Here is a 13169-nt window from a genome sequence, read left to right as displayed (position 1 = left end):
AAAAGAAACAAGTTTTTATCGACATTTTTAAATGAAGCTTCATGTAACTTTGAGTCTCATTTAAAATATTCTATTTTAAATGCAGATGACATTTCAAATGGAAACAGAAAGATGAAGTATTACATAGTCAATGAATTATTTTTATTTGTATACGTACTATAAATTACCTTTCAATTAATATGTAAGTATATCTAACATGTCACATTCATATGACCAATTGTTCATTAGAAGTATGTCCAATCCTATTAGAGTTGATCGTGCGCGGGGATTTCATTAACGGTTTAATACATCCTCGGTCGTTTGTATCTGAAGGATTGATAGACCTAACCAACGGCTGTTGCTTCGTCGTGAATTTGGGAAAGCTAATCACCGCGAGAGCTCACGAGACTATCGCGTGTGTGTCGACCGAAAATCAACACCGGGAGAATGCATTCTATCCAGGGACAACAGGTGCAAGCAGGTGTCTTTACTCGTAAAAGCGCCGCGATAAATGGGAACTGGCGTCGGTAATAATTGAATTGTACTAGATTAACGTTTCCCTTGTCTCCATTAAATTTGCATCATTGTCACGAAGTCTGGACCTGGCGCACTAGTATGCATTCGAAGACGTTACGAGTTGTTTAACTTTCGTTTAGAATTCTCTATAAACGTGTCGTGGCGATATCGACGCTTCGATAGTGTTTCGTGGCGTGGAAGTTGTGCGATAGCATTTGCATGAAACATTCATTCAAACTTGCTCCTTATACATGATTGGAATTGATATTGGTGGAAACACGTAGATACGAATTAAACTTCTATCCCTCGCAGATTCACCCCTCGCTTTCCCTCTGTGCACAGAGTTGTTGTTGTTGCCTCCGCGATACTTCCTGTGGCAGTTGTACGAAAGTTTTGATGAACGTATTAATGGCATTAGTATTAAGAACACCGTTTTCGCGCAATGAAGCCTATGTTGGTAATAATAATGGTAATACGGTCTTTATTAGACCATAAAGGAATATGGAAGAATATATACAACAAAAGAATGGGAGTTGTTGAAGCCAAGTGTTGTGACATCGACCGTCACGATGGTACCATTTCGTCAAAAGTTTCAGCTTCCGTTTTAAGCTTAAAATCTGGGTCTCGGAGTGACCAACGTTCATCATCGGAGGATTAAGGACGAATAGACGAAACTACGAACGAACGTTCGTTCCATTTTTATGTAAGTCGGAACAGCGGCAGCAGTGGATAAAAGAGAATTGCTTTAATTACGGCACGCCATTTGCAAACAGCCGGCCGGGCCGTCGTGCACTTTGATAGCCATGCTTCGCAGCTCATTTCTGAAAGTACGGGACCCCGGCAGCATGGAAAGAGAGACCTTTCCAGAATTTATGTACGCGTGTTATGTGCCTTTACCGGCGGGGTACATAGCCATTACTAATCCGCGCCGTTGCGACCCCGCGACCGACAATCCTGTACCAAAGCGCAAAGAATGGTTTCGACGAGGCAACGTCATTTACATAAATTATACCGGCTCCGGTATCTAATAATTGCATCCACTTGAAACGTGGCGGTAGCTCTAGAACAGCTGGCTTCAACCGGAGCGGGGCAATACGCAGCGTAGACGTGGAGTAATTTTATTAAAAATACTTTTCGTCGTAACAATCCTTGTGGCTGCGCACGGGTTTGCCAGGTTATATGAATATTTTTTTTTTCATGTAAATATGAATAATAGCTTGGAAAGAATAAGCTGCTGCGTGATATCATGCTTCTCGAGTTGAATGGCGTGGTTTTAAAAAAAATTACGTGACAAATCGGCTTGGAAGTTTATGTGAGAGATTATGCGAAGGAGACATTTATCAGTATAAATTACGCTAGCTTTTTTTAATAAGAGTACTGTTAAAAGTACCGGAATTAGTCGCAATCTAGGTCAATCCATTTGTAGATTAGTAATCTGTAGATCACGTAAGTTCGTGCATAATCGCAATTTTAGATTACTAGTTGACTAGAGAATTTTCTATGTTGTTTACAGTATATATACAGGGTGCTCGCGATAATTTGTACCATTGTTTTTTTCATAAACGATAATCATTAGAAAAAAACCGAAGAGGAGAAAGTTGTAGTTATGAAAAAAACGATGGTACAAATTATCGCGAACACCCTGTATAGTGTTGAACTATATTAATACCTTCATCTCAACGCGTTTCGTAAGCTAGGAATTTCTGTATACGCACAAACAATTATGTATGTACTTATTCATTATTACTACGTTATTTATTCATTTATCACTATCCGCAGAACACGTTCACGAGTTTCGAAAATCTGCAATTCTTTTTCCAATAATCCGTGAATACCTCGATAGAGGGTTGTGGTTACACCGGCAAACCGTTCCCCTGCCAACCAGCCAGCAATCCTATTAATTTATTCATAGCGTTATTTAAGCGTTCGTAAGTAAGATACTGTTCCCGGGATCGATTGATATTTGCTGCACGGCTCGCATACCGATTCCACCGACTGAAATGGGGATTAGAATTTAGATGGAACATTAACGGAATTCAGCCGCGTTCGTAATGCTCGGCTGTACTAACAAGCAGCTCTATATTATACGCGCGTCCCGTATTGTATCAAACGCGTTAACGCGAATCACTAATCCGGAGAGAAACACCGCTGACGATTCAACCGCGTGGAAACGCACGCAAGTTCGGCGTTTCCCGGCCGCATGACGGATGCGACGTCGTTCAAAAGGTTCGGTACTGGCGTACGAGTGAATTACCTGAATTGCGGGATTACGTGTGTAATATCAACTCTACCATCGTTAGCCCCTTAATCCATTAACGTTCAGACCTCTTTAAATCTTAGATATACATGTATGTTTTATCTTGTAATTTTGAGGTCAAAAATATTCTGAAAAATTAGTTCATACATATTTAATGCTGTGTTTTAATCGGTTTATTTATCACTGTTCGCTGCGTATTATCTTTCGACACTCGCATAATTTTTAATATTCATGTTAAAGCATTTGTGGTTCTAGTTTACATAACCCGAGCTGGGAAAGAATATTACTTACAATTACAAATTGTATTAATTAATTGCTATTACTTCTGAAAATTAAACATTTCAAACGTTTATTTCAACAGGACAGTTGATTTTGTTTTAAAGCAATTGTTGCATTAGCAGCTAAACGTTCAGTCGAGCTATAAATGCATTAAAAATATCAAATTCGTGGTATCTGTTCTAACATTAATCTCGAACATAACATTCATTACTTTCTAGAATCACATTTCATTTTTCTGACAGTTTGCCGCTGCCATTTCCTAAAATTCCTCGATTCTGCCGTTAAAATCTGAACAAAGAACTGACAGAACTTCTCAACAGGGTTAATAAATTTTCTCTGGCGACCTAATTAGAAAGGTTCTACCTTCTAAAGTTTAGTAGAAGGCATCGAAGCCTTAAAAATCTGAGATCAATAATCGTTGATTCATTAGTGAGCAGTGATACCACAGGAAGTCTTTAACGATATAAGAATCTAAGCCTTACCGAATACATTCAGATCAGTTTACTTCCATTCCCCTTAGAAAATCAAACATTCAAAGCACTAAAATGATACAGTTGGAATCACATAAAAAAGTTTCTAATTGTCAAATAAAACTTTCTCGGTTATTATAAAGATGTCCATTATCTCTTAAAAAAGAATCCCGTTTATCTTAATTCACATAGCGATTTGAAATTTTTGGCTGGTTAAAGTAGGTACGTATGCATCTGTCGGAAATTTTTATCGGCTTCCCTAACCATGGATATTCGCGTCCCGAAGCGGGAATTTTCATTCGAGATTTTACGAAGCACAATAAGTCGGGATTGAGTTTCCCCCGCGGGGCTTGATTACGCGCATTTGCATCTCTTTGTGCGTTTAATCTGTCCAATTAGCCCCGTAATGGAGGCCGCCAGGGCGGCGGTCTCTCTCCGCCGGGGACTTCTTGCTACTAATGTTTGCCGTGCCGATTCTCCTTTCAGGAGGGTTCCGCACAATGGGTCAGCCTCGACTCCGAGCTCGAAATGAGGGGCGCCGAGATCATCGGTACGAAAAAGCCAACCGGGCACTCTCTGCTCATAGACTGCCGTTTGGACCTACCTTTCGGTAAGTCAGCGGAAATTTATAATTCTTTATTATTCGATAGTAGAACGGCGGTGACGCATGACTGTCGAATGTGAGCGTATAATAATACGTGTCCACGGAACTATGTGTACCCGTGAAATGGTATAAATGAATAGAAAAGAACGTTGATACTTTGTCACGGAGACTATGAAATTCTATTGCATAAATATATGAAAAATATTAATTTCAATTTTTGTCGAAAAGGATACGCCTGTTGGATTGTTCATTCGAGGCGGAAATTATTGTTTGTAGAGTATATTGTATTGTAAAGGTGATCGATTATGGCGCAGTAATCAATGAGAATCGAGATTGTAATATTCAGAGCGTTTATTGTTTCTTCGATTGCTTCGATATCCATTCGTTTATTTAATATTTCAATCGTAAGATACGCCGAGAGAAACTGTTGAATCGACTGCCAGGGAGTATTATTGCCCGTAAATGCAGAATGCTCGTCAAGATGGGGAGTGCTTTGCAATTCAGATGAAAGTGCGAACGAATCGGCGTTCATGCGATCGCGTTACCGATCCAAAGTGGTCGTCTGAAACTTGGAATTTCATTTGTTTCAATCGAAGCATCGTATCGAATTATTGGATGTACCTACATATTTGATATTTTCTGTAACGCGACAATTTTATTGGGCGTTTCGAGCGTATGAGGGGGAAAGAGATATCCATTTCATCCGAAATGAATACCGACCAGTCCGATCAAATAATCAATAATCAAAATAATCGAGTATCGTGGTTTTGTTATACATTCCGAACGGGTTAACGAATTATGATTTATTCGGTACATTATTAGGGAGACGAATACTTTATTCCGTTAGTGGCTGTAATTTTCGAAATGAATATAATAGACCACAATAATTAAAAAATATATATGAACATGGATTCTGTTTGAGCGTACATGTTACGACCACTTATAACAAAATACTCTGGATATACAATTATCACAATCATTAGCTCAATGAAAACACGATCAACCATTCACGATGCAGGAAAAAAACAAGTTCAAAATTTCAACGATTTCTATTCATTTATCCGTCCCCCGAAAGAGATCTTTACAAAAAGGTGATCATGGTGCACGCAATAAGCGTCATGCTCTCCATATAAGTACAACTAACGCTGTCGCGGGACAAATAGTCAGCTCTTTACCGCGCGATATGTCTGACAGCGTGACGAGCGATCGCCAAAAGCGGTGTCACAATTATAATAATACAGAAAATATTTATTCACGTACACAACGAAAGAATCATTATCGCGTGAAATCGATCGAATCGTACCCGAACCTCGATCAAGGGAGCCAGACTACGACAACGCAGTCAATGAAAATATATAGTCGGCGGTGTTAAATCGCCGGAAGAAAGAGGTAGACAAAGGTTAAACGGGTGAAAAAGGAATGCGGTTCCACGGTAGAGTTGAAACCGGGGGATGCGTCGCGATGAATCCGATGGGGTCGAGTGAAATTGCCTGGCAGTAACCGGGGCCACTCGTGTAATCGAGGCGATAATGAAATACTCGGTAGATCGTTCCCTGTGAGCGACGTAGATCCACTTGAGAAAAAAAAATTGAAGATTGAATCAACCGTACCCCTACCTCCCTCCTAACGCTTTCGTTCGAGTGGCACGAACTTTTAATTGAGTACGTTTAGAAACTTGTCGAGGCTTTTGCTTGGCGCCTGTTTCGTTCAAATGCCGTGTATGCCAACTCATGATGTCTCGTACTACTGAAAGACACAAATACAGGGTGTTTATAGAAATGTGGGACGCTTTCGCAGAATGGATCATACATGCCAAACTAGACAAAAATGAAGAATGACGAAATTGCTTATGAGGCATCGTTTCCAAGTTATTGGTTCTTGAAAATAACTGTAAAATGCGTCTAACACGATGGTTTATACATACTACTTGAATAGCCCACTCCCAGTTGGTACACGGGTTCTACGGACAGCCTTGTTAAATTTAATAAATGGAATAAAGTGAAATGAATGGAAATGAAACTCGTGAAATAGTTGAAAAGCGGATCTCTCAGGTAGAATTATTCGTCGTGTCGCACGTATTTTACGCGTATTTCTGTTTAAGCCAGAAATCAATGCTACGTCTAAAACAGTAGGGTGAACTGGATCTATACTGCTCATCATGTTAGTGTATAACCGTTCGAAGTTTCGAGCGTCAATTTCAAAAGCCTTAGCAGCTCCGAAATCGATTTCCATGAGACTTACAATTCAGGTACGTTTCCCTAACGGCGGGTAACAAAGAATTCCGGGTCAGTCATTCAAGGGGAAAAGCACTTTCCAGGTCTGTACAATAATCTCAATTCAACCATCGTTTCCCCACCGTTTTCATTCCTTACGCTGCAACTTTCTTAATCCAGGAGTTCCGATCGATTGCGACGAGCAAGTTCCGTGCGCCCGTGGCGAAGAATAACGTCGGCCCATAAACACCTACATGCAACACAGCCGCCTTCCCGCCGTGTCAATCTGTTTCGTTGATCAACCGTACGCACTGCATCGCGGCCGTGCATGCATTATTTATGGGAAACGGGCTGGATAACTGCGGAAAAATGGAAATCTGGCTTCTCGTCGCTTTCGAGCACGGTTCCAGCCGATTTGGAGCAACAGATAAACGTTTTTATTTCCAGTCGATCGGCCGCGTAAACAATTTCAATCGAACGAAAGCAAAAAAAAAAAGAGGCAAGAAACAAAAGAAATAACGAAGGAACACGAGCGCCTCGACGCGAAGAATAAATATCCGTGGTTATAGCAGTGAGTAGCGGTGGGTTTGTGAACAAATTGTTCCAAACATATGTGGTTTAACCACCTGAAGGTATTTTTCTGAAAATCTACAAAGCCTTGAAATGTTCAAATTCCTAGTCAGATGTTCCGATCACGTATATCTGAAACAGTTTGTTCGCGATGATATACCACCGAACGCCCCGAAACTATTTATTCGGACCTCTCTGATCGTCTATCGAGTCATTTCCCGCGTTATTGGTATCCTGTGGTTTGTTTTTCTTTCAGCAACAAGTTTAAAGCGCTTTTTTCCAGCCGGCTCTGAATAAATACGCGACGCGATTCGCGTTATGACTTTCATCGAACTTTTTTACTCCCCCGGGGACGGATAGGGAGATATACGTCCGGTTCCCCCGTTTCCCGGAAGTGGCGTGCTTTCATCCATTCCCCGGTCACCGGCACATCAACGCTCCATTACTATCGATTCCCCCACCTGGCTCTCTCACGGAATAGGGTTAACGACACGTTACGATTCGACCGGGTTTCCCTCTTACACCCGGGATTTCTTCGGTTCCGAGAATCGAAAACGATCGGATTTCCTATCGCATTTCAAGGAAGCATTCCGTCTCACGACTGTGAAATCAATGGTCAACGCGAAAAGTTGATGTGTGGATTGTTACTAGATCCTTTCAGCCCTCACGATCGCACCAGGTGTTTCGAGTTCATTCTATTCTCCTTCAACTATTTTGACGATTATTCCGGGCCATATAATACACCTTCTTCTTCCTCAAAAAATTGTTGCAAATTGCAAAAATGAAAAATCCGATTTTCTGAAACCGTCACAATAGCATAGCCCCTTAAATGTTGGATCGTCACTGTTCACAGAGTTTGTTGTTCACATGTACTGAAAATTTTACTTTTTCCGATTACGATCGCTTTTCCCCTCTGTTCAATTGCAATGTAAACTTGTCAAAGTATTATCAGAGAGAGTAGATCTCTAGGTAATCGAAATTTGATAATTCGTACAATAAAAAAGGCGAATTTCTCCGTCTAAGGGAATCATGGTTCGGTCAGCCGCGTTTCTTGACGCAAAGGAGCAAAATTATTTTTCGCCATGCGATGCTCCACTTGACCGTGTTGCGAAATGAGGAAAACGAGGCCGTTTATAATAAACCTACCGACAAAACGAAAGCTGACGTTCTCACCAGGCTGCTTGCGCCATTTCCTCCTTTTCTTTTTTCCATCGTCTGTTTTCTTTCCCGTTCTCCGTGCCTCTCGTTTTTCCTCGCTGTGCGTTCCTCTTCGGTATCCCGTATCCGCGCCAACTAGTTTAATGGAATTTCGCCGAGTGCTGTTCCTCCCTCGTTTTTCCATAGACATTTCATTGATTCAACGGAACTGCGGACAGTTTTCGCGTTTAAATGACTAAAACCAGCCGAGGGAGAAGTTTGACAATTTCGGAGGTACTACCGCCGGCTTTTTCAAGCGATTACGTTTGCGCGAATAATTGAATTTTTCTGTCTGGTAGAAGAATGTTAGACATTTTAATTTGGTAGTGGTTTAACGCGTCGATCACGGATTTTCGTACATAGATGTTTTTTTTTTAGATTATTTTTTACGCGAACGGAAGATAGCTTCCAGTCGAGGGCATTAACAAGTTACGAATAAGGTGAGAATTTTATTAAAAGTCATCGCGATTAGTTTTCGTATTCTAATAATGAAAGAAATATTATAGTGCCGTGGAAGCATTTTATTTTTTGGCTATTGAAATCACGTTTCATAATTAGGTGTAATTAATAACTTTTCCTGAAAAAACATGAAAGGATTCCTCGGTTATTCTGCAGTAATGCTAATTTCGTACAGATAAGTTTAAGCAGAATTTAGTTTAGCACCGAAAAATTGAAACATTTCAAAATTAAAAAATTCGCATTTTGTATTTCTTATTTCCTATTTCGAAATTCTATTCGGTATGCAATATGTTTCCCCCTATTCAAACTAAACAATCTAACCCTTTACTTAATAAACATACTGAACCAACTGTCCCTCTAACGTCTCATAATAATTCCTCACACGTCCATCGATTCTTACTACTTCATATCACGCTTATAAAGCCCCCATTCCGACGATGGCCGTGTCGCCATCGGTTGAAATACGTCAAACGAAAAGTCGCTTATGCAAAGTTATTTCGGGCGCTCGGTCAGTCGGATTCGGCCTTTTCTGAATCGCGATTCGTTCGTCCGAGGCGTGCACGGTCCGTATCGAAGCATCGACGTTACTCTCCTTCGCTCGAGATCCTCGCCCTCCGCAGGATAAGATCTCCTCTAGTCGTGAAAGAACCAAGCTACAACCTCCTCCTTCTTTGCACTCCAGGTCCCTCTATCTTTCCCGTTCGATTCCTTTGCTCCTGTGCACTTCTCTTTCCCCCGTTTCATTGCTCTCGAGACGCGAGGCTCTTTCCCTCCGGGAAGATCGACCTGGCCGCGTTTCCTTCTACCCCGGTTACTCGACGTTTCGGCGCACAAAGAGGAGTGAGAAATAAGTATCAGAAAATAGATAGAGGGAAAAGCTGTGCGCGATACGATCGAGAGAGTATGCAGAAGGAGAGGGAAAGAAAGTGTGTCTGTTTATCGCGGATGGTATCGACGTGCTCGAAGAGGGTGAGGGGGGGGACGTACTTTACTCGCGACGATGGAAAAGTAAAGATGGCTATCGCAGGAGCTCGGTCCTCCTCGCTAAACGGAATGTGTAATCGCATCATCGACAAGGATAAGACGGTCCCGTGAGTGAAAAGTCGCGAGCCACGCGAACGAATTTTCCCCTGCAGTTGGTTCTCATGAATCCTAATCCGAACGATGGCTACGAAGATTGACGAATAAACGTGGTCGTCCACTTAACTGGCAAAGACACGAACGACATCAATTTGACGTCGACGTACGTGTTGTGACAATAAGGGTTTGAGAATAATTTTTTTTTCCATGAAAATCGATGTAACTGTTTACCATCGTTGCAACGGTTCAGGAAACAATATTATTCTTGAAACTTTATTGTCACTCATATGTCGACACTAGGTGACAATAAAGTTTCGAGAAAAATGTTTCGTTTCCGTTAATGTGGGCGATACTGTTTATATGGTCGTCATTGTGATCGAAAGAAAATTATATGGTGATTCTTTACGAGTTAATTATTTATCCGTAATTGGTTCAACTCCGTGGTGGGAAAGCGTTCCACCAAGGGTAGTGAAGATGAAAGCAGGCGTTGCGAATATTCTTCTCGTTACGTAGACACAGAGAACGCGAACAGATTTCTTTACCTCCGACCTAGTTCTACCTTTTTCTCGTGTATACAGAATTGTCACGTGTTGCCTATGTTCGATCGAAATAACCCGATATGTCGCGAACAACCTGAAACTTCGAATGTTTCTTTTTGTTTACCGTCCCCGTGTGTATTATTGACTGATAGTCTCGGCGTTCCTGCAATCGCGTACGGATCGTTCTATAAATTATGCATTCCGTTGGTTTACAGGTTCGAGTATACGAAACAAGCTACATGTATATACCCATACTATAAACGTACTATTCCAGCTGCGAAATACTTTATAATATAGTATACGAACTAATAAACTTACGGCTGAGAATAGTTTCCTTGCTCCTCACTTGCCATAATATCAGTGACCATGAAAATTTTATAAAAGGAATTGCAACGATTAATTGTATAATATGCATTCTTTCGAATGGAATAATTCTATCCCAAGATATTTTATAGAAAAGTAATGATTAGAATTGAAAAATATTAACAAAATTACCGCTTTTGGTGATCGCTCGAACGCAAAAGAGATCTCGAACATAAAAGAACTGAAGAGAAAAAAAGAAAACATAAATAAATAAAACGCGAATTAGGACATGATCGCGACTCGGATCATGCACGGCCAGATAGTCAGTCTGATCAGTCTCTGACCAATCAGGAAAATGCGAACAACGAACGAGATGGAAAGCCCTGCTAACGAGTGAAACGGCAATGCAGTTGCGAGCAGCCCGGCCCATGTGTGGCTCAGGTACCCTCGTCAAGATCCTTGGTCCCGATCGTAGGACCGTCCTGATCTCAGGAACGTCCTTGATCTCGAGATCTTCGTTTCGCTTAATATCCTGGTTTTTTCTGACCAATGCATCTGACTCTCTCTCTCTGTTTCTCTCCACGTCATTGTGGATTTCTTGTGGATCGTACGATCGCGATTTCACGGTTTAACGATCTCATGCGATCGAATTTTTACGAATACGATTTTTCCGCGGAACCGTGAAAGATTCGCAGTGTCCCTTCGCTGTACAGGGTGTTTTTAGAATCGACGACTCTGACTTTTACAAAAATGTGTAACGAAAGTATTCGAATGACAGGTATCCATGTTTCCGTTGTTTAAATATATTTATTAATATTTCGATTATGTTTCAATACCGTTTATATTTGCCTGAATTGCTTCTGTATAGTTATTAATTTATTAATTCTACCTACGCGCAGCGATTGGTAGCCAACGCTATTGTGGGAACTCGGCCGGCAGACTCGTGCACTGATTGGTCGTGAGTTTTCGTTAATATCTCGTTAACTAACCTTCGAATAACATTTTTGCTACGGAAAAAGTTGTTTCAAATCATTCCAGGAACTCCTCATTTCTGGGAGTCGAAGCTATTTTGGGACACCCTGTATGAATACATATACAGTGTATTTCCAAATGTCCTGTCGTTCGAATTTTATTGCTCACTATACATAGAAACCGCTGCACGCTCGTAGATCCAGCATGTCACGAGCAACTACGATCCTGCCGTTCTCGGTTCCATCGTTCGCCGTCAGACCACCCGGTATAACGACGGGATACTGTGCCCACGGAACGCGGAAAGGGCATTGAAACTTTCCGGAATCGCGTACGTGTTCCGAGTCCACGGTGGAGATAACGTAGTTTTCCGGGGGTGTTATCCGTGATCCCAGCTTTGTTCCGGATTTAGCTCGATGAAAGTTTCGGGAAGCGAGTCACGCGTTCACGATCCACGAGAAATTAAATCCACGCTGTTTGTACGTAATTAGCGATTATGAACCCCCCTTCTTGCTCGTCAGCCACTGCACCTGAGATTTCTACTGCGATTTCGAATTCTACACCCTCTTCCCCTATCTCTCTTTCTATCACTCTATCTCTCTTGCTCTTTCTTCTTTATATCTGACTCTATCTATCTTCGATCCCACTTTCGTTTCCGTTCATTTTTCGATCGAGCCCGGCGCGTCGACCATTGTCGGATATCGAGAAACGCTTTAGACATTCCCAATCGCCGAACGAGAACCGATCGTCGTTAATCACGAAAGTTATGCGTTTATATCCATTCGTTGACTAGCAAAAGACACTACCACCGAGCTGTGTGACGTTCGAGCCACCTGAAAATACGTGTCGGATTTTTTTAATTTTTATTCGCGAGAAAAACGTCTGTTCCCTCTGTTCTAAATACGATTTTCGAGTGCCTCGCGACTGACGGTCTTCTCGTGGTTCACGTCGGGCGCGACGTCGAAATTTATCACCGCGGAGAACGAGATTAATTGGGGTTGAGTTGATCCCACCTAGCATCCTCGACGGCTCTGAGATTTTCGACTGTCACGTGTAGGTACGTAATAGAAATTTAACGAGAGAATCACGCGGTGGTTAACGACGGATTTTTTCGTCGCGAAGGTTAATCGTGAAGGTGTGACTCGATAAGTGAAACTATTAAACTTTAAACTATTAAATTTTTGAATTCTCTTATAATAGATCATTATTATCAATTTTAACAATTACCTACGTAAACATGGTTAATCGCAGACATCGATTAACTTACGATCGATCGACGAAAAAGATTGTTCTCTTCTAGATTATTTCGAACTTCCCGGGTCGTGACACACTTTTCTTCAAGCCGCGGAGCGTCCGACATTTCAGTTTTTCGTTCTTTCACCGCGAATTTCGGTCCCACGGGTGCTCCTTGTTTCGTACACACGCTCGACCCTGTTTCATTAATTTAATTGCCAAGCCTCCCCCCCCCCCTTTTGCGGCTAGCACCCTTTATACACGCGTGCCGACCACGCGGCTTTCGAGTCACGCCATCGAACCTCATTTCAGTCTTTCCCCGCTGAAGTTTGATTACGATTCCATGCTTGATTAAACGGGCTTAATTATGCTATCGCCCGGTGGCCGCGTATTAGCCAGAAAACCCGTCCCCGTTGATGTTTCAACCGCGAAAATCTGCGGTCGCTGCAGTATCTGTCTTACGGGGTTTTGGTGCACACGAAACTGTCGGTTTCAATGGGA

The 13169-nt window shown here is 41.7% G+C and overlaps 1 protein-coding gene across 1 annotated transcript in view; it reads left to right on the top strand.

The window, feature by feature from the left end:
• The window catches only part of LOC107188226, a 63818-nt gene that overhangs the window by 27831 nt on the left and 22818 nt on the right, over positions 1-13169 (top strand). Inside the window, exon 3 of the mRNA XM_015576482.1 lies at positions 3988-4111. Coding sequence (XP_015431968.1) covers positions 3988-4111 — 124 coding nt within the window. The remainder of the gene's footprint in view (positions 1-3987; positions 4112-13169) is intronic.

The sequence above is a fragment of the Dufourea novaeangliae genome, unplaced genomic scaffold (assembly GCF_001272555.1).
Source record: "Dufourea novaeangliae isolate 0120121106 unplaced genomic scaffold, ASM127255v1 scaffold118, whole genome shotgun sequence".
Taxonomy (NCBI): domain Eukaryota; kingdom Metazoa; phylum Arthropoda; class Insecta; order Hymenoptera; family Halictidae; genus Dufourea; species Dufourea novaeangliae.
The sequence above is the reverse complement of the archived record's forward strand: the minus strand, read 5'-3'. Positions and strand labels throughout refer to the sequence as shown.